This window comes from Scyliorhinus torazame, chromosome 14 (genome assembly GCF_047496885.1).
Source record: "Scyliorhinus torazame isolate Kashiwa2021f chromosome 14, sScyTor2.1, whole genome shotgun sequence".
Taxonomy (NCBI): Eukaryota; Metazoa; Chordata; class Chondrichthyes; order Carcharhiniformes; family Scyliorhinidae; genus Scyliorhinus; species Scyliorhinus torazame.
In genome coordinates this window covers 188,717,369-188,743,534 of record NC_092720.1, presented here as the reverse complement: position 1 = coordinate 188,743,534, position 26,166 = coordinate 188,717,369, and the positions used below count along the sequence as shown (strand labels likewise).

At 43.7% G+C, this 26,166-nt stretch overlaps 1 protein-coding gene across 4 annotated transcripts in view; it reads right to left on the bottom strand.

The window, feature by feature from the left end:
• Positions 1–1,052: 1,052 nt before the first annotated feature.
• ppp1r10 (protein phosphatase 1, regulatory subunit 10) overlaps positions 1,053–26,166 on the bottom strand; it is a 33,693-nt gene continuing 8,579 nt past the window's right edge. For 3 of the 4 annotated variants that reach the window (XM_072475335.1, XM_072475333.1, XM_072475336.1), the window contains 17 exons: positions 23,963–24,049; positions 22,577–22,712; positions 21,409–21,460; positions 20,764–20,844; positions 19,241–19,444; positions 18,334–18,433; positions 16,112–16,221; positions 15,129–15,229; positions 14,240–14,384; positions 13,267–13,449; positions 12,192–12,438; positions 10,892–10,967; positions 9,208–9,408; positions 7,927–8,023; positions 5,222–5,338; positions 4,876–5,112; positions 1,053–3,855 (listed from right to left, as the gene is read on the bottom strand). In XM_072475335.1, the coding sequence (XP_072331436.1) occupies positions 3,746–3,855; positions 4,876–5,112; positions 5,222–5,338; positions 7,927–8,023; positions 9,208–9,408; positions 10,892–10,967; positions 12,192–12,438; positions 13,267–13,449; positions 14,240–14,384; positions 15,129–15,229; positions 16,112–16,221; positions 18,334–18,433; positions 19,241–19,444; positions 20,764–20,844; positions 21,409–21,460; positions 22,577–22,712; positions 23,963–24,049 (2,284 nt within the window). In that variant the 3' untranslated portion in view covers positions 1,053–3,745. The remainder of the gene's footprint in view (positions 3,856–4,875; positions 5,113–5,221; positions 5,339–7,926; positions 8,024–9,207; positions 9,409–10,891; positions 10,968–12,191; positions 12,439–13,266; positions 13,450–14,239; positions 14,385–15,128; positions 15,230–16,111; positions 16,222–18,333; positions 18,434–19,240; positions 19,445–20,763; positions 20,845–21,408; positions 21,461–22,576; positions 22,713–23,962; positions 24,050–26,166) is intronic. The other variant, XM_072475334.1, reaches the window with a different exon arrangement.

The window sequence follows — 26,166 nt, the reverse complement described above, 5'->3', positions numbered from 1 at the left end:
AATGGCAGACACGAGTTCTCACATTTGGGAGAAAGATCAGAGGTTAATTTGTAAACTGCACCACACAAAACACACTCATTTTCACAGCTTCACACAGCCACTGATGGACAGAATATATGGGATAGGTTTCAAAGGCAATCTCTGCTCTATTACAGGAATGCATGGACTTACTTTTAGCATATGCACTTTTTTCCAGTTTCAACGTTTGAACAAATTTTAGATCGACAGAAGTGGGCAGATGGTGTGTTGTCGTTCAGAAAGGCGTAAGTGGTAGGACAGCTAACCAAATCTAGGGTCTCCTGCATTAGGTGAACATACATCTCACTTCCTGGTTACATACTAAATTTGGATTAATAATCAGAATGAATTTATGATCATTATTTATTCCACCTCAGATGAACATTTGGATTGGTGTGTGACATGTACAAGAGCAGATATTTAAAGCTTTAAGGAGCATGTCTCATGGTAATTTTATGTCTGCAGGATGGATAAAGCTAGTTACTGCAGGATGGTTATATACAAAGTACTAAACTATTCTAGACTTCTCTTCTCCCAAATTAAAGTTAGTTTTCACATTTGTATGGATTCAGGTGAAACCCATTTTAACCCTTACTGTTCATTTGAGTTATGCATTACTTTAAATTCAGTAGTGGCTTTCAGTTTATGTACACTCTCCTTAGTGGACAAGAGGTTCTCAGCTGCAGTATATTTTATATATTTTAATTATGCGACTTATTTTGCATTAGCAACCTCGTTCAATATCCTGCATCAATTCATTCATTCCTGTCATCAATTCATCCATTCATTGTGTGGTGCAGTTTCACAAATTAACATCAAGAACAGCTCTGTGGTTTCACAATGTTTTATTATCAAAATAGAAAATAGAAAAATAAAATACAAAAGATAGGACAGATAACTATCCCAACAATAATAGGTCTCCAAAAATAAGAGACGAGCAAAGGTTTTCACAGAAAACAATCACATTGCATACTTTTAGGCAGCAAAGATCCCCGAGTAGTCACACATCTGCAAAGGTGCACACAGGCATGAAGCCATTTTCAAAATACTTTATTTGTTTATTTAAAAAATATGTCCCAATTACTTTTAATAAGCACAAGGACACAACTGTACAATATCCATTGTTCAAAAAAAAAGTTGAGCTGTAAAATGATCAGTAGCAGCCATTATCTCCACACCAGTTCTGATGGGCTTTTTTCCATATATATATATATATATATATAAAAAAACAAACTTGACAAACATCGAACATATACATTTGTAAAATTAAACAAAATATCCTGAAGGAAAATATAAAGTAACTGCCCTGTTTTAGAGATCATCAAATTGTCATCGTTTTGTTTCTGTACAATAGTACTGTTAGTGCAACTTGGAACTGGGGAGGGAGGGGAGGGGTAGGGCACCCAGGGTATGGGGATGTGGGAGAAAGCTCACTGATCCAATACATTCCTACAACGTAATGACGCCCCCTAAGAAAGATTAGAGTGGTTAACCCTTGACAATACTGATTTCAAAGTAGCGTTTCACATTTCTCTTCCCCCTTCTGTTCCCTCCTAAAGGCTGCAACACATTTATCACGGTGTCAATTTAGGTCCTGCATCAGAACTTTCACTAAAATGTCACTTCCAACTGTGACATAAGTGACAGTTGTGAATTATTCAATTAGCAGGTGGATATTCTCAATTTAAAAAAAATGCAGGTACTGATTTTAATCTGTTCAAGCCAGAAAAAAACTAAACCAGACTCAAAGTGCTGTAGATTCTCATTAACAAAAAGATGGCTGTACAGTTCCTAGCTCAAACGATTAAAAAAAGTTTCACATTAACACAAAGCATGTTCAGTGAGCCAGGAAAGTAGCTCCTCCCTCTCAACCATGACTAAACTATCAGAGGTTCGGGCCTGGAATGAAAATGAAACTGAGCACCAAGCTGGATATTTAACAATTTTTGCACCCATCAGCAAGTGATTGGATACTGATGTGGATGGTTACTGTGTGGCTAAGTGTACAAAATAGTAGAAAACAGAAGTGCACCCTTCAACATTTTGTTTTTTAAAAAAAGTGCAAAAATCAGAGATCAAGGGGAATAAGGGATGACTAGATCAAAGTTATCAGTTGAGGGAAGTCTGAACAATAGATGTCACAACCTTAATTCCAGAGTTAAATTGGTGACTTATACAGCTCGTACCTACTTTTGTCCCCCCCTCACCCCACAGCCTCAACTCTGAAACCTCCGCTTTGAAGTTAAGCTTGGCCTCGTTAATACTTCAAATGTAAGCAGGATAATTTTGACAATGGGTACGAAACTGTGGTTTCTGAATAGCCAGCTGCCTATGCCTCCAAGTTTAAAACATTCAAAGATCTTACCATCTACAGAACTGCTAAAGAGTTTACACCCAGGCTGGCCACATTTAGCCAGAAACTTCAGTTTGGACAATGCAAGGAGAGCTTCCACTATGGTTTATTCTGGTGAACAATTGTGTCACAGTGGAAATACAACCACACTAGAATGGATACGGGTTTGATGGGAAATTTCCCCTGGGTTTGACAAGTTTAAAGGGAGGGGCAAGAGAGAAAGAACGATGCAAGGACTGATCTAAACAATATTCTAGACCAGAGGAAGAGTCAGAAAGATCACCCTTAGAAGTACAATACTGCTCCCTCCCCCACACTTATCACCTAAATGCTGAGCATTTATTACAAAATAGATATTTACAAAAATAGTTTGAAAATATTTCCGCTACTGCACACCAAAAGGGCAACTGAAAGGGTATCAGCACTTCTGTAATGGAAAAGAGAATGAAATGGGGGAGAGGGTAAAGGAAACAGAAGGAGAGTTAATAGGAAAAGTGATTGGGGAACATCCGTAGAAGATCGCTGGAAAACACTGGTTATGGCAAGCTCCAATTTCAGCGCATTTTTCTCCTTCATTGGAAAATAAAGTCTTAACATGATACAGGGAGAGAAAGGATTCAGTTGGGTGTTGAATACAGTATTGAAATAATTGACCAATATATTTTTTTAATGCAGAGGTAGAATCGTTCAGTAGTTGCCTAGTCTAAGGTGTGGATGTTCCTCTGCGCTGTTTCCAATACAAGCAGATCAGCAAACTGAGGGAGGGAGGGCAGGACTTTCCTAAATCTTCAGCAGACCACGCATGAGCTGTTAATCACCCTTTCCCACCCCCTTCATCACATGCCATAATGACTAAATGGAAAGAGGACAGTCTTGTTTATTTTTCATCCGGGCAAAAGTATAGAGTGCAGCCTGAGAAAAGCAGTTCCTTTTTTCCTCTTCAAAGTTCATCTGCATCTCAAGCTGCCTTAATAAGCCTCACAGAGGCAAACAAAAATAATGTTGCAGGGGCTGGGGGGTGTTGGGGAGAGGGGGTACGTACAGGAAAATGGAAGGGGAATAAACTGGGAGTTTGGCCCAGCATCTGAGCAACAGCAACAATATTGTAGTGGTCTAAACCCCAAGCATAATGTCATTTCAGTTCCATTATTTAGAAGCCTATGTAGACCGTGATGGAGACCCAGGCAGGGTCCTGCTCGTCTGTAATACAGCAGTGAACTGTTCAAACTTTCCACAGGATAGAGGGAGGCCTGCTCACTCTGGGATGTCAGGAATCTCCACAGGTACGAGTGCCTGGCCCAGCCAGGCCACGGTTCCACTCTCAGCCGATGCTCATTTTCCTCCGTTATTTCTTAAACCGGATCATTTCAGATTTCAGGGCAGTGGGGGGCCATTTACCCCAGGGTGGTAGAAGGCACAGTTGCTCTCGTAGCGACAACTACCTTTCATCATGAAATGCCGGCACATAGGTCTGTTTGACATGTCTGTTGGAAGGGGAAGAGAGAGAAGACAAGATAGTTAGACAGCATTCTTGATGCCAGTTCAATGCTCCCGCCACCATTTTAAAACTTCACCCTTTTAAAAAAGGTTTAAAATACAATTCCCACTCACCACCCAATTAAAGATGTTTTTTTTTTCTTTCACACGACATGGATATTGCTGGTAAAGCCAGCATTTGTTGACCATCCCGGCTGCTTTATGAAAAGGTATTAAGAAAACATGCTCCTGGCACCTGCCCGAGGTACTTTCAGACATTTGTTTTTAATAATTTGAGTGTACCCAATTATTCTTTTTGCCAATTAAGAGGCAATTTAGTGTGGCCAATTCACCTACCCTGCACACCTTTGGGTTGTGGGGGTGAGACCCACAGGAATGTGTAAACTCCACACGGACAGTGCCGGGATCAAACCTAGGTCCTCAGCGCCATAGGCAACAGTGCTAAACTCTGTGCCACCATGCCGCCCTTGGTACTTCAGACATGACTGTTCTCTGGAGCCAGTCTCTCATCAGTCGGAGCAATATTGAGCTGGTTATTTGTGGCTGGGGGGGAAAGTTTGAGCAGTCTATCCAAAGGATAACAATGTTCAGCGCCCAGTAGATTCAGCTCAAACACCAAGTGTCACAGCCGAGGGTGGTAGAAGTGTTATGGTAGTAGGCATCGGCGATATTCAAATGCAGAGGCAACCCCAGCCTGATCACATTGTCACCCAAATAAATAGAGCAGGAAATATTGAATCGTGACTAGCAGCAGGAAACGAACAAATCGATCGCAGACAGGGGAAAATGTGACTAAGTGTTGGGTAGGAATGCCACCCCAGCTCAGATCAAAGCTGGGGCTTTCCTGATCTTGATACTGCAGTTCCAGAAAGAACGACGAATGCGAAAATCATCAAGACACAAGGGAAGCTACAAATTGTCACACCGGGCTCTTACACATCATCTTTTTGAACCTCTCTACAAATGGAACCATTATCACCAGAGATCAATTCCAGGCTGACACTTACCTCCACCGTGGTTGCCACCCATTCCATTGCCATGTCCTCCCCGTCCTCCACCGTGGAGGTGGCCTCGCCCGCTACGGCCTCGAAAGTTCTGGTCGCAGCTACGCCCCCTGCCACGTGGGTAGGGTCCTCCACGCATGCCATGTGGGTTGCCCCTCATATTGTCGTTTGGCTGGTCCCAATAGCCATCCCTTTGATGAGGGGGGCCCATCATCCTTGGGCCGCCAGGACCATGGGGAGCTGAGAGGAAACAAACAAAAAAAGTCTTGCAGTTAGACCCCTTCAACCAAGCCCTCTGCTTAGTTTAAACAAGATGGCACATCAGACACTGCTCAGAAAAGAACCGCACCTGTGCCTTGGAAATGTCCTCCTGGCGGAGTAGGGCTACTCTGATGGAAGTGAGGCCCATTATTTTGGTTAGGAGGGAAGCCGTTCACTGCTGGTGGGGGGCCAGCCATTCGTGGACCTATGGAGAAACAGGGAGTGAGTCAGAGCATTAGTACACACAAGTGCTAGGAACACTACTCTGAAACATTGATCAGCAGTATAAAATCAAACACAATTTCTTCCTTGACAATAATCAACATGGATTAGAAAAAGAACCCGCAAGTCTTTATGGAGGGATTCCAATGTGGGAGACCTCTGCTGCTAAATGAATGGATGCCAAGGGATGGTTAGGGCCAATTCGAAATATTTCCCCACCCAGTTAGCCTTCTGAAACAAGAATACTGGCCACTTGGGCAATGTGCTGGAGGATCCCGTTCTCCAGCTGATAAGCACCATAGTGGATTGTTTCTCAGTGGTTGAATGCATCGCACCAGTAATGCAGATTCCACTGCCAGTAAATGTAGCAGAAATTCTTCTTGGAGAGTCTTTAAAAAATAATTACAGGAATCAATAATAAGGTAGGGAATATCTTTAACTTCTTCGAAATTAAGGTGGTTACCAACAAAATCCAAAATGGAATTCAAGAGAAACCTTTTACCCAGAGCGTGGAACTCGACCATACAGAGTCGTTCAGGCAAATTGCACAGATACAGACCAGTGGAAAGGAAGCGTGAGATGGAGGGGTGGGAGGTGCTTTATGGAGATTAAACACCGATGTCCATTCCTCATGGGGTAAAGGCCAAAGCAGCTCACTTCTTTTCTGGGGAAACTGCTTGAAAGATTCAGGCACACCCTGGGGCTACATTTATTGTGGGGATTAAAACTAATCTGGTAATCCTTTGAGTCAACTTGTATTGTAAATACTATGCAAGGAAAGGGAGAAGAGTTTCCGCTGGGATCAGTACTGGGACCTCTGCTGATATATATCACAGAGGTCTGGGCGTGCAGGTCCACAGATCCTTAAAAGTGGCAGCACAGGTGAAAATGGTGGTGAAGAAAGCATATGACATGCTTGCCTTCATACGACCGGGTATCGAGTATAAAAGTTCACAAATTATGTTAGTTATATAGAACATTGGTTAGGCCACATTTGGAATACAGCGTCCAATTCTGGTCACCACACTACTACCAGATGTACGTGGAGGCTTTGGAGAGAGTACAGAAAAAGGTTTACCAGGATGTTGCCTGGTATGGAAGGTATTAGCTATGAGGAGAGATTGAATAAACTGGGATCGTTCTCCCTAGAGAGACGGAGGCTTGGGGCAAGTTAATAAAATTATGAGCGGTATAGATAGGGTGAACAGTTGGAGGCTTTTTCCAAGGGCGGAAATGACAATTACAAGGGGGCACAAGTTCAAAGTGAGGGGGGGGGGGGGGGGGGGGAGGAGAGATAGGTTCAGCGGAGAAAAGGTTTTTAAAAAAATACACAGAGGATGGTGGTGGCCTGGAATGCACAGCCAAGTGAGGTGGTTGAGGCAGATATGTTAGCGACTTTAAGACTTATTTAGACAGACACATGTACAGACGGGGTACATAGAAGGATACAGGCGGTTGGCTTGGAGGGCTGAAGGGACTGTCCCTGTGCTGTACTGTTCTTTGTTCCCAGTTTATTGAGTGAGTGAGAAGCTGTAGGAATTGGCTAAGAGCTACTCAGCCAGGTTGGCACGGTGGCACAGTGGTTAGCACTGCAGCCTCACAGCGCTGAGGACCCGGGTTTGATCCAGCCCTGGGTCACTCTCCGTATGGAGTTTCCACAATCTCTGTGTTTTGCGGAGAAGATGTGCAGGCTAGGCGAATTGGCCATATCTTTTTATTAAAACAGTAGACAGTATATAAAAAGGCCAAACGATACAAACATTCATTTTGTGTTAGATAAACAGGATATCCTTCCCTGTCCCAATGCTATCCACTGCGCCACATGCCGCCTCAGCCATGCTCCACTTGATTAGTAGAACAGACTTGAGGGACTGAATCACCGCCTTTACATTGTCAGAGTTGAACTCACACAATTAGTACCCAGATGTTGAGTTCCTGAAAGCTACAGTACTGTTGTTAATTCAATGATTAAGTATCTTGTCTGCCCAGGGAAATCTGGCAGGTCAAAAGGCAAAATTTTGCAGAAACCTTTGAATTGTATCGACCATTGGGAATAAACAGCATCCATCCATCTTGAACAATGGAAATTCAACCTTTGATCCAACCCACCCAGCTTTCCAGTATTGACTATTCTTAACCCAATATTCCCTCTCTTTCTGGCCCTTATGAAGACATTGACTTTGTAGTTTGATTTGCAAACAGCAGCCACTCTGGTCTCGTGTCCAAAGGCTCATTTATCCTTTGTGAACAGGGACAATGAATGGTAGCTAGACATTGAACCAAAGGTGGCAGCACAGGCAAGTCCATATTTGCCCCCTTTCACTTTCGAGCAGAAATCACTGGATAACTGCCAGAAACACAGGGACATTTCTTCTCCAACCTAAAGGTGACAATTTGAGAATCACCACTGAGGCCAGTTAACTGAGAGGCGATCAGGGATTAAATCCTGGGACTGTGTGGTACAGGTGGTCCCCTACCTAACGTCAGCAAGAAACTGAAGCATTGCTAAACTTAGCAGGATTTTTAATACCCATCACTATGCAGCAACCTTGGTCGTTAGAAATGGGGTACCTGGAGGGACTGGGTTCTGTAGTGGTCCAAGCAGCTGTTTGATTTTATCAGAGAACTCTGGCTGCTTGACCAATTCCTCAATGGGCTTTTGATTGCTCTGAAATGTACAGAGAAAATAGGTTAACTCACAGGTCCAATCAGTAAACGATTACCTTAGTTTAACATGAAGTTACACATTTCAAAATAGCACCTTGGGTGACAACATCTGTTTCCCAAAGCAGTTACCTGCCACACATAGTAAAGTTGGGAGCCACAACTTAACCATTTGAATGGCCAAATGGGTAACTTAGGTTGAAAGTTGTTCAGGACCCCAACTATTTCTCAAATCGCACCATGGAATCTAACAACCCAAAATATACAGCACATCCTTAGTAGTGCACTGGAGTAAGAGTGAGGAGTAGAGGAGTGGGTGGCACAGCGGCGCAGTGGTTAGCGCTGCTGCCTTACAGCGCCGAGGACCCGGGTTTTATTCCACCCCACTGTCTGTGCGGAGTTTGCACATTCTCCCAGTGTCTGCATGGGTCGAGAGAACAATCCCACCCTAGTCAATTTCTCCTCATACGACAGTCTCGCCATCCCTGGAATCAGTCTGGTAAACATTCAGCGCAAAATGGCCACCGATCCTCCGTTTGGCTGGGGGCTAGCAGAAAGGCAGCGTAGAGCACCTGGCTCTAGCTGCCGATACGGCCTGCAGCGGCCATGCCATGCAACATGGCACCGGACACGCAAGGACCCGGCCTGCAAAATAGCACCCCCTCCCCCCCTGCTCGCGAGTCCCGGACCACCTCCCAACAGTGCCCCCAACCCAAGCCAAAATCCCCCCTGCCCGCTGATTGGCCCTCCCCCAACTGTGGCGGCGCGGGACTGAGTCCGCAGCCGCTACGCCGAGTTCCCGACAGGTAATGCCATGAGACCCATGCCGTCGGGAATTCGCTGGTCGTGGGTGGAGCATCGGGGGGAAGGCCTCAGGCAACATCCAGAGGACGAAGACACGTTGTGCAACACACTCCTAGAGTACACCGCTTTGGAGGGGACGGAGCATCAAGGGTGGGGGTGGGCTGTAGGCAAAAACCTGAGGCCATCGACAAAGCGTGCCACGTCGCTTTGGAGGGGGCAGAGCATTGCGAAAGCGGCGCCGCCCCAGATTTCATCGGAAACGGGGATTCTCCGGCAGATCGTCGAACACTATTTCGCCGTCCGGAGAATCCAGCTCAATCTTTTAACTGGCATTTTATATTTTTTTTAAAGTGTAAAATAAGTTTGACTACTGTCCCGACTTACCATGAGGGAGGTGAGCAACTCCTGGACATTGATGCTGGGACTAGCATTTGATCCAGGCTGCTGGGTCTTCACCATGCCCATACTGCCCATCAAGTTAGCCAGTACTGGTGGCAGTTTGGAGCTTCCTGAACCATCTGGGGACTGAGAAGCAGCAACCGTTTGCAATGGCTCCTCATACAAGGGATCCTCTGTGCCATTCTCCTGGAGAGAAAAACAAAATACCATGCCTGAAGGAAACGTTTCAATAGACGTCAAATTGTACTGATTCAACACAAATCTACTGCTGATAAGAATGTAGTGTTCCTTACAACCCATTCTCCATCACTGAAGGTATGCACTCTTGCTGGGGTATCTCTACTGTGGGGCTCACCATTGTGAGCAATCTTTATATTAGTGCCTTCTTTTTAACCATAATAAAATGTGTTCACATTAGCTACTCATACAAGGATCAGGGATTGTACGTACACAATTTCAATCATTTGGGGAAAGATTTTGTTTTAAAAGCAGCAAGGGGGAAATGAACTTATTTCCCATGAGGGTGGTGGAAATCTCAGTAAATTCGATGCGCACTTTGGGGACGTAAACTTGTAGGGATAGAAGGCCAGGGCAAGGGAATGTTACTCTGCAGAGCTGGCATGAACTTGATGTTTGGGCTGCAATGACTCTGATTCACTGGGTGGAGGAGAGTGTACACAGGTGAAGCAAATTCCATTTATCCCCACACCTAGCTTAGTCCTCTATCAGGGCACTTGGGGCAATTCTATGCAGAAGCCCAAGGGCCAGCCAAACTCAGCTGACTACAATGGAACATGGTTTATATTGCTCCATTTCTCAATATTAATATGCAGAGGCACCAAAATAAGTAATATTAAAACAGGTCAACAAATACATGCCATATCTAATACTAACTTTCAAATGTGAATTGGGTAAATACTTGAAAAGGGAGAAAATTTCTGGGCAATGGGGAATGAGCAAAAGGGAATGTGGCACTAATTGGACAGCTCAAACAAAGAGATGGCACAGAAACATGAACTGATCAGCTTCCCTCTGTGCGATTTAATTTAAGACAACAAACACAAGATTAGAAAGAAAACGCTGGGCGGCACAGTAGCACAAGTGGATAGCACTGTGGCTTCACAGCGCTTGGTTCCCAGGTTCGATTCCCTACTGGGTCACTATCTGTGCGGAGTCTGCACGTTCTCCCCATATCTGCGTGGGTTTCCTCCGGGTGCTCCGATTTCCTCCCACAGTCCAAAGACGCGCACGTTAGGTGGATTGGCCATGCTAAATTGCCCTTAGTGTCCAAAAGGTTAGATGGGGTTATCGGGGATAGGGTGGAAGTGGGTCGGTGCAGACCCGATGGGCCGAATGGCCTCCTTCTGCACTGTATGTTCTATGTTTTATATTCAATCCCGGCCCTGGGTCACTGGCTGTGGAGTTCGCACATTCCCCGTGTCTGCATGAGCTTCACCCCCATAACCCAAAGAGGGTAGGTGAATTGGCCACGTGAAATTGCCCCTTAATTGGAAAAAATAAATAATTGGGTACACTAAATTTATATATAAATAAAATAGAATGAAAACGTCAAGATTTACATCTTTTGTATGGAACAAAATTCCCTAGATGACACAAAAGTAGTAACTTTCTGCTGCTTTAACTGAATCAGGGTCCAGAAGAGACTTACATCATCCAAAGGAATGATCTTGGGTGGAATTGTTTCATAAGATTCTGCGTCAGGTTCGTGGGGGCTCTCTGGAACACTAAGAATCCAAATACAAGTAGAATGTCAGCAAGGAAAAAGCACAACACATTAGGTGAATAGAGAATACAATAAGTGTTCTAAAACTACATTTATTTAAATCAGCATCATGGTTAAATATATCAGAATGACCCAATCTCAACTATGAACTTGCATTTTACTTCTGTAAAAGCAGTCAAGTTAATTAACTAACAAGGTTCAATATGGACAAGGCTATTTGTTTAGTTACCCATCCAGTTACCCATTTTGGAGCAACAAGACAACACCTCCACTAGCATCAGTACTTCAAACACATTGTTTTAAGCTGTATGCATGCCAGATGCAAGTTTCATTTGCTTGTCGATAAAGAGGAAATGTGCTAGTGTGATCCAAGGGATGAAGGACTTGAGTACTGTGAAGTTACTTGGAGAAGAGGAAATCCAAATTCAGATGTTCAAAAGCATTAAGGTCTTAGACAGAGTAAATAAGGTACTTGCTGCCCACTGACCAGAGGAGGATCAGTTACCAGGAGGCACAGATCCAACTGACAAAAAAAAAAAATCAAACAGGAGAGGAGGATGGGGAGAAATTTAATGGAGCTGGTAGTTATCATGATCTGGTATGCAGTTTGAAAAATCAGGCGGAAGACGACTCAATCACAAACTTTCCAAGAGTTGGACAAACTTGCAGAGGAACGATTTGCAGGGCTATGGGGAGGAAAATGCTGGGATGGGGTTGGACTAATTGGATAGTTATTCCAAAGAGCTGGCAGAGGCACAATTGGTCAATTGCCACCCTCCTGTTCTGTATGATCTGCAAAGGTGTTCAAACTGACCAAATACCAAGAGGCCAACAACATGTGGTCTTAAGCCAGCATTTAACTGTACTAAAGCTCAAAGTACCTGCTTATATTCCTCTTTCCAACCTGCAAAACCCCACTATCTGTCTCCTTCCTTTCCCTCATTCCCCACCAATCTCTACCGCCCACCCAATGTGTGGAAGCGTCGACACACATTACTACAAGGCCTGGAAACGATTTGTCCACTGAGAAACAGCTCAGATGAGCCTGACCTGATCTTTCCCCACTTGACCGGTGACTTCGGTTTCTGCAGTAGCTGTTGTCAATCACTGCGATCCATGACTACCCCATGCCATGCACTCATACACTGTAAGCTTCACTTCTCACCAGTTAAGAGAATTTAAAAAAACACGGGGAAGAAGGAAAGTGATTACAGCAAGGACATACCAGTCTTTAGAGAGGAATATTTCTTGCAAGATCCCTTTCTCTCGCTCCTCTTGAATGTATTTCTCTTGACTGTTACTCCCCCTCTCTGCTAGCTGTGGACCCAAATCAGTTAAAATTGGGCACGTCCAAGGGATCTTTTCCTCCATCGTGTCATGGCTCAACCTGCGAGCAGTCTCAAATGCCTGCCGATCCATCATCATTTCCCGCTTGGCAGCTTCACCAAAGTCTTTGATCTTGTTCACATTAACTGAAAGGAAAGCAATTTGGGTCATGAACAAGTATGGCAGGAAAGTGCTTATTCAACTCGATCAAACATAGGTCAATCTGTTTAACTCCCCAAATGAGGGCAGCACGGTGGCGCAAGTGGTTAGCACGGTTGCCTCACGGCACTGAGGTCCCAGGTTCGATCCCGACTCTGGGTCACTGTCCCCGTGTTTGTATGGGTTTTGACCCCACAGCCCAAAAAGATGTGCAGGGTAGGTGGATTGGCCACGCTAAATTGCCCCTTAATTGGAAAAAATGAATTTTTTAAAAAATTCCCCAAACAGGAAAAAGCAAAGAGCAAGGTAAGCTCAAGACTAATACCATGCAAGGAAGCACTGATTCAAGCAATATCAGTTGGAGTCCGAAAAGCATTGATTGAGGTGAGAAATCTTTAGGAGGGGGAGAAAAAAAAAAGCAGCAAATCAAATGAAGACGCTTAAATGAGCAGGGCTCGAGTGCCAATCCAGATTCAAAACAGCACACATTATAGAATTTATCTCATTGTTATGGTAGGGGCTGGTTTAGCCCAGGGCTAAATCGCTGGCTTTGAATGCAGACCAAGGCAGGCCAGCAGCCCGTACCAGCCTCCCCGAACAGGCGCCGGAATGTGGCGACTAGGGGCTTTTCACAGTAACTCATTTGAAGCCTACTTGTGACAATAAACGATTTTCATTTCATTAGCAGGACGTCACATTGCACGCGATCGTAGCCATGCTCAAGCTGGGACTGACCAACTGTCAGGAAAACGAGGCACTATTTTAAGAGAAAGCAGCTCTTACTTGCCACTCTCGCTTGCAAGCACACATCTCACCTCTCTCCGTTTCATCCAATTCAAAGTAGAAATATTCTCGCAGCTTGGATTCTTCACGCCAAGACACAGTCTTCCTTTTCTTTCCCTTTTTCGTTAGCTTGGATGCTTCAGGCACTGCTTCAGGGGGAGAGGGCTCAGCCACTGCCACAGCTGCAACCAATGTAGTAGTATCCTCTTCAACAGCTGAGAGTTCGAAGAGAAACACATCTATGTTACCCAGATTGGCAATGGGTACCTGCTCGCTCAATGTGATCATTAAACAGCAATTTCAACTCAATTGCAGGCATGGGAAGCACTTGAAAGACTGATCTTGAGAACAGAGCAAGCAAAAATACAACTTTCTAAATGGCTTTCCCTATAACCTTGATCAGGACAAATGCTCAGAGCCTCAAAGGAAAGAAAGTGAACAGGTTCCACAGCTCCAAACCCTAACAACGCAGTGAGAACAAGGTCAACAGTCATAGCTCACATCTAGAACCAGGCTCAATTTCAGGAATACAATACAATAAAAGATTTAAATCCAGTCAGGACTTCAGGTGAAACTTCTTTACAAAGCGAGTGGAACCCACTGCCACAGGGGGTGGATGTGCACAGATGCTTTTAAGGAGAAGCTAGACAAGTGCATGAGGGAGCAAAGAAGAGAACAGTATGCAGTCGGGTGGAAGAAAGTGCTGGTGGAGTATAAACACCAGCATGGACCAGCCTATATCTGTGCTGTAAATCCTATTGTGGCTAACCCATGATGGGTTTGTTTGTGGGGTAGCTGGCAGAATGAGATCTGTTCCTCCTGTGGTCACTGGATGGCAACAAGGACATAGGTACAAACGCCAGAGGGGCTCAGCGCTGCCAGCAGTGCCAATATACACAAGGCAGAGCTCACAGTTAGATCTCAAGTGCTGCAGTTTACCAACAAGGAACATCAACCACCATATATCTAAAACATTTCAAGAACTGCAACCACAACTAGACTTACTCATCTCTATGGGTTCAGGCACCTCTTCCAGTGGCACAGGTGTACCAGGTCTCTCCACTTCCATAGGTTCGGCAACAGCAACTTCTGGAGAAGCAGGCTTGGTGCTGACCTGTTCAGGACTGGCCTTTTGATCAAAAGGATTGGACTGAGGGAACAGAGAAATGTTAAAAATTAATCAGAGCGCCAGAGATGCAAAGGAATAACATTCACATCAACTGATTACACAAGTGCTCTCCCCTCAAGAAATCGCCTCCAAATTCCTCTTCACACTACTTTATGCTATACTCCCCGTACTCACATTTCATTTTTCACAGAATCATAAAGTTTTCTATCCTTTTGAGCAATAATATTGCAAATCAATTTTTGTTCCCAACTTCATTTCTGCACTTTGATACTCTAAACCTTCACCTGCAAATAAGGTGCTTCGCACAGTTGTAAATTTTACAACCTTTATCTTCAGTTAATATCTTAAACACCTAATTTCTAATAGAGATGGCCACCTTCCTTGACAATAATGGATTGCAAGGATAACTTAAGAGACTTATGTGACTTACAATCTTGTTGCACCCACCCCCACAAATATAAAACTTTAGAAGCTTTGGCCTTTCTTCCATTTTGCAGGCAATTTCATAGCACAATCTTCAAAATAAAAAACTCACATGAAATTAAGAGTGAATTTTAATAAGGGATTTTGGAAAAAGTTCTCCCTCAAAAAAATATATAGAATTTTGTCTCTAACCACCCCATCTATCCACATCAAAAAGTAGTGACCTGCACTACCAAGAGCTTTTTTAAAACCGATGACCTACGCAGCCTGAATAATATGTCCATTCTTAATCAGTTAAATGCAAGTTGTGAAGCAACATGCACACTCTTGCTGTCTTAGTACCTTGATGCTGGTTGGGGATGTGATCTTCTTCTTCTTCTTGATTTTCAGTCCATGTACTGGGGCAGAATTGAGCGCCTCCAGAAAACCGGTGCTTTCAATAGCTGCAGGAAACAATAAAATGTCAGGATGCAGCTAAACCACCAACAGCAGCAAGCACACTTTCCTCAACATGATCCAACAGCAGCAAGCACACTTTCCTCAACATGATCTAGAATTCCACTCTCACCAAAAGTAACCCCTTGTATTTTAATGTTTTACCGGGACTTCTCAAGCATCAGTTTCTATGAGCAGAGGTGGGTAGAAGACAGGAATGAGAGAAGTTAACTAAAGCACCCATTCTTGTCCACATCATTGCCAGTCGATGAAGCGGCTGAGAAGGGACATGGTTACAAAGAGGCCACAGAGCTTTTGCTAGAGCTCAAACGTGATTCAGAAAGTTGCCTGCATATGCTCTGCCAATGGAACTACACGGAACCATAGCAATCTTAGTGCAGAAGGAGGCCATTCAGCCCAGAGTCTCCACCAACACTCGGAAAGAGCACCCTACCTAGGCCCACTCTCCTCCCCTATCCCCATAACTTACACATCCTTGGACTGTGGGAGGAAACCGGAGCACCCGGAGGAAACCCACATACACACAGGGAGAACATAGCAGTCAGCCAAGGCTGAAATTGAACCGGGTCTTTGTGCGGTGATGCAGCAGTGCTAGCCACTGTACCACCATGCCATCCGTATGTTGCTCATTACAGTCGGCGCCTCTGGTAACATGACAAAAATAAATCAAATGAAATCAGAAAACACTGGCTAAACTCAGCAGGTATTATGCCAACACCATGAGGTGGGTGAGCTGAGCTGCATTACTCAGGAGGAGTCTGCCTCTCTTCTGCAAGATTGCATGCCCAACAAACTGCCCCAATTTTCAGATGAGAAGAATTTTTTTTAAAAAGCATGAGGAGGCAGAGTTCCAATATAGTTTTACTTACGCTGGGGAGGAATGATTTTGACTTTGATTTCCTTGGTAGTGTTGGGTGTCACGTTCAGTGGCTTATACTTCTTCTCCAAATGTGGTGCAGCATTACTCAATAGAGATGGGCTAGGGATCAACGAAAAGCTATTAATCAGTCATGAGGCAAATTTAATAGTTACAAGTAAAACATGGGATACAAAATTAGCTCAGTGACAAGAAATAGTAGCAGGGAAAGCCATTTTTTGTTTTAGACTGGTGGCCAGTATACAATGGTGTGCTCCAGGGCTCAGTACTAGGACCACTGCTTTTCATGATGTGCATTAATATCCTAGTCTAGGATGTACAGGGCACACTTTCAAAATCTGCAGATGACAAAACTTGCGAGTAACTTGGACTGCGAGGAAAACCAATAGACTTGAAGGGGGCATAGACAGTATGATGGAATGAGTGGATACATGAGATGACATTCAATGCAGAGGTGTGACGTGAGAGAGGCAATACAAAATATGGATACAATTCTAAAAGGAGAGTGGGAACAGACAGACCTGCTGGTATGTGCACAGGTTGAGAAAGTGGTTAATTAAGCATACAGGATCCTGGGCTTTATAAATAGAGGCACAGAGTACAAAAACAAGGAACTCAAGATAAAGTTTTATAGCCTCAACTGGGGTATTGTGCCCAATTCTGGGCACGACTCTTTAGGAAGGTTTTTGACAGTGCGCATGCAGAAGAGATGTTGGAGAATGGTTCCATAGATGGCAGATTTCAGTTATAGAACATTACAGCGCAGTATGTTGCACCAACCTGTGAAACCACTCTAAAGCCCATCTACACTATTCCCTTATCGTCCATATGTCTATCCAATGACCATTTGAATGCCCTTAGTGTTGGCGAGTCCACTACTGTTGCAGGCAGGTGGAAAGGGTGCAGAGGAGATTTACCAGAATGTTGCCTGGTATGGAGGGAAGATCTTATGAGGAAAGGCTGAGGGACTTGAGGCTGTTTTCGTTAGAGAGGTTAAAAGGTGACTTCATTGAGGCATACAAGATGATCAGAGGATTGGATAGGGTGGACAGTGAGAGCCTTTTTTTTCCTCGGATGGTGATGTCCAGCACGAGGGGACATAGCTTTAAATTGAGGGGAGATAATTATAGGACAGATGTCAGAGGTAGGTTCTTTACTCGGAGAGTAGTAAGGGCGTGGAATGACCTAGTGGGTAGATTATAGGGGAGGAGGTGGAGGGCAAATTTTAGAGATGTTCAAAGCCGTGGGGTAAATAGAAACTGCTCCCCTTGGCAGGAAGATCAAGAATCAAAGGAGACCGATGCAAGATGAAAGCAAAAGTGAGGAAATGTTACTGCAGCACATGGTTAGGATCTGGAATTCACTGCTAAGAGTATGATGGAGCCTGACTTAATCATGGCTTGTAAATGGGAACTGCAGGAGCTCCTGAAGAGAAATCATTTGCAGAGCCAAGGGCAGGGAGTGGGTCCAAGCTAAATTGCACCTGCGGAGAGCTGGAACAGACTGAAGGGGTTAAATGGCTTTTCCTTGTGCTTCCACTATTCTATGATTCTCAATTGAGAATAGTAGCCGAGTGAAGCAAGGAATGAGAACCACAGTTCCCGAGCTCAACCACAAGATGAAGCTTAGTCTTGATTCAGCACTCCAACGGTTATGGGCTCAAGTTCGATTGGAGGTACCAGAGTATACAATCTAGCTTTCCAGTTAGTGTTGCACTGATCCACCCAATCCAACACAAAATAGGTCTTGAATTACTCAGCATTAAGCCTGTATTCACACAAGGACTAATATAGTCATACCATGAACATCACATCTTTTTCTATTATTTCATAAATATAGTGTACCCACCTCTTTTTTTCCCCCAATGAGGGGGCAATGTATTGTGGCCAATCCACCTACCCTGCAATTTTTGGGTTGTGGTGGTGAGACCCATGCGGGGGGGGGGGGGAAGAGGAGAAGAGAAGAGAGAAGAAATGTGCAAACTCCATGGACAGTGACCCGGGGCCGGGATCGAACCCGGGTCCTCGGCACCATGAGGCAGAAGTGCTAACCACTGCACCACCGTGCCGTCCCATGAAAGTCACTTGTTACTGCATCTTTCGCTCGCACACATATACAACTCTCTGAACAACTGCATACTATGACTGCAAGTGCTACTCCACCACTCTACAGCCTCTAGTGATACGCTAGATGATGCTTACAAAGTAATCTTACCTTGGCCTTTTCAGAGGCGCTGGCTTGATGTTGTACTTGTCAGAAATTACCGGACCAGAGGAAGTCTTTTTTGGCAGAATGGGAACTTCCATCTCCAGGCCTGCAAAGAGAGTTAGGAAGGTCAATGTCACATTACAATGAACAGAAGTGAGGAGTTACTAGTTGGCAACAGTAACTCTCTTTAAAGCAAGCCAAATCACAGAAGGCCAGATCTGCAATTGCTTCGGGTAGTGCCACTTCCCATTTTCAGAGGTGGGCGATATCTTTTTGACTTTCACAATCAAAAAGATCAAGCATCTCTTTCACTAGATGAAGTCCAATAAAGTTCCTACATGACCTTGTTTAAACATGCACCAAAAGCATTTAAGAGGTGCAAAAAAATGGATTCTCCAAGTATTCAGGATAGGACAATGAGTGTTTTAAGAGAAGTGTGCCCATTACAAGTGTAACCACAGCTGGGGCTGACAAGTAGCAAGTTAAATTCACACCACAGAAGTGCCGGGCAATGAGCATCTCCTACTAGAGAGGATCTAACCATTGCCCCATGGTATTCAATGGCATTACCATCATTGAATACCCCACAATCAACATCCTGGGGTTACCATTTATCAGGAACTGAACTGGACGAGCCATATAAATATGGTGCCTGCCAGGGCAGGTCAAAGGCTAGAAATCCTACGGTGAGTAGCTCACTTCCTGTTTTTCCCCCACTGTAGCTGTGGCAACATCCTGGAACTCCCTCCTTAACAGCAGTGGTGTACCTACACCTTAAGGACTCCAGCAGTTCAAGGAGGCAACTCAACAGCACTTCTGAAGGGCAACTAGGGATGAGGCAATAAATGCTGGCCTAACTAGTGATGCCCACATTGCATAAATGAATTTAAAAAACAATTACTGGGATACCCACCTGTTGACCTGAACTTGGCGTGACTGGGTGCCGTTGTTCGTAATGATTTGGGTTTCTCTCTTTTCTTCTCCGGCGTTTCCTCCTCCTTCGCCTCCACTTGGAGATCAGATTTTGGATCTGGGACTCGCTCAGAAACTGGCGCTCGAACCTTGCCTTCATCCTTCTTGTCATCTTTCCGCTTTTTCCTCTCTGGCTGCTTATCTACTTAAAAAAATAAAACCCAAATAAGTTGGCCCCATCAGGCCTTTTAATTCAAAAATCAGGGGATTTAACATTAGGCAAAATATTTCCACTGCCCTAATCAACGTTCATTGTTAGTCAGAAGCAATTTACACAAAGGACTGCATTGCACCAAAGTATCGGCTTCACCCTTTTCAACACAAACTCACTTATGTTTATTTGTACAGATCCAACAGCATAAGAAATAACATCTCCCACAGTACGTGGAAACCAGACCCAACTGCCAAATAGCTAAGAATTTCACATTGACGATAGTGACATGCTAATTTACAGACAAATCTTAGGTTACATTCTGTTCCATTTATTGGTAGAAAAATACATACCTAAATCCACTAAAAACAGCACACGTATCATTCATCACAAGTCCCAGCTCAAATGTACTGTGCTTAAAATAGCATCATTTGCACGGCACCATAGAATCTCTACAATGAAAGAGGCCATTCAGCCCATCCAGTCTGCATCGACCATTCAAAAGACCACCCTACACAAACCCAATCCCCGCCCTATCTCTGTAACCCCACCTAATCTTTGGACACTTGGGGGCAATTTAGCATGGTCAATCCACTTAACCTGCATATCTTTGGAGTTGACCAAAAAGCTCAGGAAACAGAAAACGCATGCTGTCTTTTACCTTGACTTAAAGCCAATGCGTTGAATAGTAATGAACTCTCAATTCATTCAGTGACAATTTAAAGGCAATTGTGCTGTAGAAATGTGCACAATAAGGAATAATGCTCCTGATTTTTTAGGAAGGAATGTTTCAACAGAGTTGTGGAGCACCGACTGCCATCAAGCCCTCCGCCCAAATATAAAAGTCACAGCTGGTACAAGTACAATTCCTCATTGAAGAGAGTAATAGAAGCTAAATAGGCTCCAGATTTGATCCCTGGACTATGAGCAGTTAAATTTACACAGCCAGGCAAGTGGTTTTACTGCCTCTAGGCTTAGGAAGCACATTTTATTATTCAACATAAAAAGCCCCCCCTCTCTCAAGTCACCTAGCAAACACCAATGTTTATGGGGACATTGCTGACAGGCAAACACCAGCTGCAAGAGTCAGAAGGTACTGGTAGATTGAATCTGCAGAACTGCACCAGAAATGTCATTAGGGGTTGGACAGGAAAGCTCATTTTGGGATTCTGAACATTGAAGATCTGTTTTGCTACTGATTAAAAAGAAAAACAGCATTTACTATAAATTTAACAAGGAAGACAAGTTATGTCAGATATTGGATTTCTAGGAACCAATACGACACCAATTCAACACAAATAATCAAATGGTACCTTGTGCACCAGGGTTTGTGGTCTGAGTTCGAATTACAGTCATCCAATGGTTGACAAGAACTTGCGCCAACTTCCTGAGTTCTGAAACATAAATTCGCACGGTACAATGAAAAATCATAATGACCACTTTCAGGTCAAAGAACAAAGAGGTCAAGCAACATTGACTGCCAATTAACAGCTGTTCGACAAAAGTAAATAGTTGGATCACAAAGAATTGGGCTGGAAAATTAGCTAATGCCCAACTTCCATCAGCTATCTACTAACCCCCTTGGATACATGCATATAAGTCAGCTGAGTAGCATCAAGATTGTTTGTGATACTCTAGATGGTCAGGCCATCGATACTCATTGTCCCAAAAGACAAATGACCATTTGTGACAGATACAGGAGGGGGCTCTGGGACAAGGGGAGAAAATTAATCAGAAGCATATAAATTAAAACAGCTCAGAATCAAAAATTAAACAAGGAACTCAGCAGCAAGGCTCAATTAAATTAAATTAACGCAATAGTTCATAAAAAAACTATTTGTTTCTTCCTTTCAACCAGTGGTATAAATATACACACTGTTTGATACATTTCTGTGCCCTCATTCTACCCGAGTTACTGAAAGGTGGGAATATTGGTGGTCTAAAGAAACACAACTAACCTTCATCATCAAAGCTCTTGCTTAACTGTTTCACGATCTTGGCTGTATTATTCTGGAATAGAAACAGGCCCATGTAAAACAGACACACTTGCTAATCAGATTTAACAAATAATTCTGCATTCTGGAACTTCCGCTCTCACCAATGTAAAAATGCATCATTTGTATCACTAACATACCCACCCCAAAAACAAGTCCGCCACATTTGCCCACCACAGATGGTTATTTAGGGTAAGCATAAATATAAAGTGTGGACAAAATTTGGTGCAATTGTGATGTCCTCCAAGACCAAAATGTCTGCTAGATTTATGCACGGTGACTATTAAAGGGAAATAGGTGCAACCAGACAAAGAGCCTTCAGCAGAGAAGGAAAATATGGTTGGGGCCAAAGATGATGGGAAATAAAAATCATTACGCGCTTTCAACAAAACATTTTATAACAGGGTTTCAATTAGATATAGGGAGCGAAGATACGCACTTTGAATGAAGACATACGTCGAATGAAGACAATGTCTAAAGAGGCTTGTGGAAACCAGCAGAAACCCATATTTACTAAAAGCAAAAAAGACATGACAAGAAACACTACGAATTGGGAGGAAATTGTATGAAATTATAGCTCTCATCATAACAAAACAGTGGCATGACACAAGTGTGGAATAGGTGAAGGAAAGAAATGCCCCAAAACCTCATGCTTAGAATACTAATAAGGAGGCCATTCAGTCCATTGTACCAGTTGTTCGAAAGGACTCTGCTCTCCTCCTCCTCCCCCTGGCCGTACATTTTCAAGATTTATACACATAATATATTATATACAAAAATCCATCTTTTTGAAAGCTGCTATTGAATCAGCTTCCACCACCCTTTCAGTGTCAAGAACATTCTCATCTGCTCTGTTTTTAAAAAAAAAATCAATTAAAATCTATGGTCGCTGGTTACAAAGTCCCTTCTGCCAATGGAAACGATTTCTCCTATTCGTGTTATTAAGTCCCTCATTATTTCCATTCAAGGCTGGAATACTTTTTTAATGCCCTGCTTCCCAGTTGAGTTGCACAAACACAACTTAACTCAGTGCACACCATGCCCACCAGACTAAGAACTCTTGTCACTGAAGGCAAGTCCCACCCACAAGGTTGCATCGCTCAGTTGTTTGCTTTCTCAGCATGTTACTTACTTGTTTCAGATGGTCCACAGTCAGTGGCAGAAGCTGCAATGCCAGCAGAATCTGTTGCAACAGTGGCACATTGCTAGTAGTTTTGGAATAGGCCAACCAATTATTCAGTAGCTTGTAACCGCCAACACCGATGAACCTTCAAGCAGAGAAATAAACAGATAAAGCACCAAACTCTTAACGTTCACACATCTACACATTGCATACACAGGTATTTTGAGACTGAGTTAAAACGAAGTAACTGCAATACATAGTAAGTAGTGAACAGTCAAGGAAATTAAAAATAGATTTGCATTTCAGGTGGCACCTTGGAAGATTGGGAGGTCTTCCAATAATCAAGGCCCTTCACCATCTTGTAAAATAAAAACAATGCTCTTCTCTTGTTGCAGTTTCTGAATCCAGCGGGAAAACTACGACAAGCAAATAATCAAGGCCCTTCACTACTACCTGGCAACACCTTTTCAGAACCTGTCATCTTTGAATTTAAAAACTATTTGGACCTGAAAATGGACTACCATTCTCACCCAAAACAGTGCTTCCAATCATATAGGATGGTCGCTCAATATTGCATGGACATAGTACCAACCTGTTGCCCCATACACGGTAGCACAGTGGTTAGCACTGTTCACAGCGCCAGATCCCAAGGTTTGATTCTCGTCTTGGGTCACTGTCTGTGCACGTTCTCCCAGTGTCTGTGTGGGTTTCCTCCGGGTGCTCCGGTTTCCTCCCACAAGTCCCGAAAGACGTTGACGTTAGGTAATTTGGACATTCTGAATGCTCCCTCTGTGTACCCGAACAGGCGCCGGAATGTGGCGACATGGGGATTTTCACAGTAACTTCATTGCAGTGTAATATAAGCCTACTTGTGACAATAAAGATTATTAAAGGTGAGTGCATCAGAAACCTCAACTGAAAAATCCTGACCTGGCTGCTTCTAAAGAGGAACTTGGTCTTTTTTGAGATCACTCGCATGTGCAAGAGCCAATGTCCACTTGTCCTGGTAAGAGTTTTCATAGTGACTATTTCTAAGCTCTATCTATTCAAAACTTAATGCAGTCACAAGCATTTAAGAAGGTCTACAGGCAAAGGATGAGTCCATGATGGGAAAAAGACAGAAAACTGATCTCTGGATCCAAACTGGGTCATGTCCACAGTAAACAGAATGGATCTGGTTGAAACCAAGAAATAATCCTGTGACTTCCCCACTTCACCCAATTTGCCCGATTACTTTAATTTTGAAAAAAATGGTGAACAAGTAGGACCCTAAAAAGGTTGGGTGATATCTTGCACAATGGGCCTCGAGCCATACAGCACCATGCTGAAGTATTTGAGGGGAGAATAGTCTAAAAAGCCAAGGACATTTATGGTGTTAGAAACTAGCAGCCTTACTGATTCAAAATATCCTCCGATCTAGTCTGCAGCAGGATGTTCAAGTACATGCATCTGCTTACAAGCTTTTTCGCATCCTTCATTAACCTAAAAATCAAAAACATTGAAGAGAATTAGCAATAGCTTTTGGACTGGAAGTGAAGGGCATATGTCACAGATATACTCTGAATAAGCATTATTCAGATGAAAAAATGTGTTTTAAGAGACAGGTTGGAAGGGGAATGGGTGTAGAAGAGAAATGACTTGAACATAATGCAGCTTTGGTAGTCAAATGGACTCCAAATAGAGGCTCAAAGTTTTAATTAAACATGGCAAGATTACTAGAGAATCAAATACACTGATCAAGTATACTAACCTTAATCAAACCATTGGGGAACTGGTAGGATAGAGTGGAATGCTAATTTTACATCCACTCAATTTTCCTCTCGACGCAAGATATAATGGAATATTGGGCAAAAGAAAAAAGCACCACCTGATCCCATGGAATTCCCATCCAGTGAGTTTATAAAAAAAAAAAAAAATTTTTGAATGCCCAATTCATTTTTTCCAATTAAGGGTCAATATTTAGCATGGCCAATCCACATCTTTGGATTGTGGGGGCGAAACCCACGCAAACACGGGGAAAATGTGCAAATTCCACACGGACAGTGACCCAGAGCCGGGATCGAACCTGGGACCTCGGCGCCGTGAGACAGTAGTGCTAACCACTGCACCACCATGCTGCCCCCCATCCAGTGAGTTTAAAAGAAAAATCTAGAGTACTCAATTCATTTTTTCCAATTAAGGGTCAATATTTAGCATGGCCAATCCACATCTTTGGATTGTGGTGTTGAAACCCACGCAAACACGGGGATAATGTGCAAACTCCACACGGACAGTGACCCAGAGCTGGGATCGAACCTGGGACCTCGGCGCCGTGAGACAGTAGAGCTAACCACTGCACCACCGTGCTGCCCCCCCCATCCAGTGAGTTTAAAAGAAAAATCTAGAGTACCCAATTCATTTTTTCCAATTAAGGGGCAATTTAGCGTGGCCAATCCGCCTACCCGGCACATCTTTGGGTTGTGGGGGCGAAACCCACGCAAACACGGGGAGAATGTGCAAACTCCACATGGACAGTGACCCAGAGCTGGGATCGAACCTGGGACTTCAGCGCCGTGAGGCAGCAATGCAAACCCATCCAGTGAGTTAACATTGAAATTGTTCCCATCAGGGGTGGCAGAGCACAGTGGTTAGCACTGCTGCCTCATGTCACTGAGGACCTGGGTCACTGTCCATGTGGAGCTTGCTCATTCTCCCCAGTTTATATAGGTCTCCCTCCCACAACCCAAAAATGTGCAGAGGCGGTGGACTGACCACGCTAACTTGCCCCTAAATTGGGAAAAAAAAGAATTGGATCTTTAAAATTTTTTAAAAAGAAATTGCTCCTACGTGCCTATTAAATTGCCCATTGCCAGGCAAGAAAGTTGCAATGGGGGGGGGGGGGGGGAAAGAGAGGGTTGAAATAGTCATTCAATTGACGCCCAGGATGAAAGAACACGTCAAATCAAGTGGGGATTAAAAAAAATAATTTAGAGTACCCAATTATTTTTTTCCAATTAAGGGGCAATTTGGCATGGCCAAATTGGGGGGGGGGGAAGAAAGAGAGACCAACAGACACTGGGAGAATATGAAAATTCCAGACAGTGATCCGGGGCCACAAAAAAATGAGACATCAGCTTACACAAGTAAGCGCATGTTACTTAAAAAATGAAAATTTAATATGATTTCTGATTTAAACATTAAAGTTACAAAGAGGGTGTGGTAGTGCATATCCCTACAATTGTAGTTGCTTACAATATCAGCTGGGCCCCTGCTCTTGGCTGCTACCAACCAGAATCACTGGATAGTACCCACTGCACATGTACGGTGCACACAGCATTGGGCCCAATTGAATAGCTCATGGGAGTCATCATGGTAACTACTTGAAAAAGGTACCCAAGTGCACGTCAGAAACTGAAAATAAAAATCAGCAATCTGAAAAATGTGTACAACGTTCCCCTGCCTCTCAGCAGTGTAGGAACATGCTTCAACAAGGGTGCCCCATGTTTGGATGCTTAAATATCATTGTGATAAAAAGCGGCAACATAATGGCCTTTCATTGAAAGGTAGAGTAGGTAGAACACCTGAACACCTTTTCAGCATTTTGTGAGATAAAGTGCCAA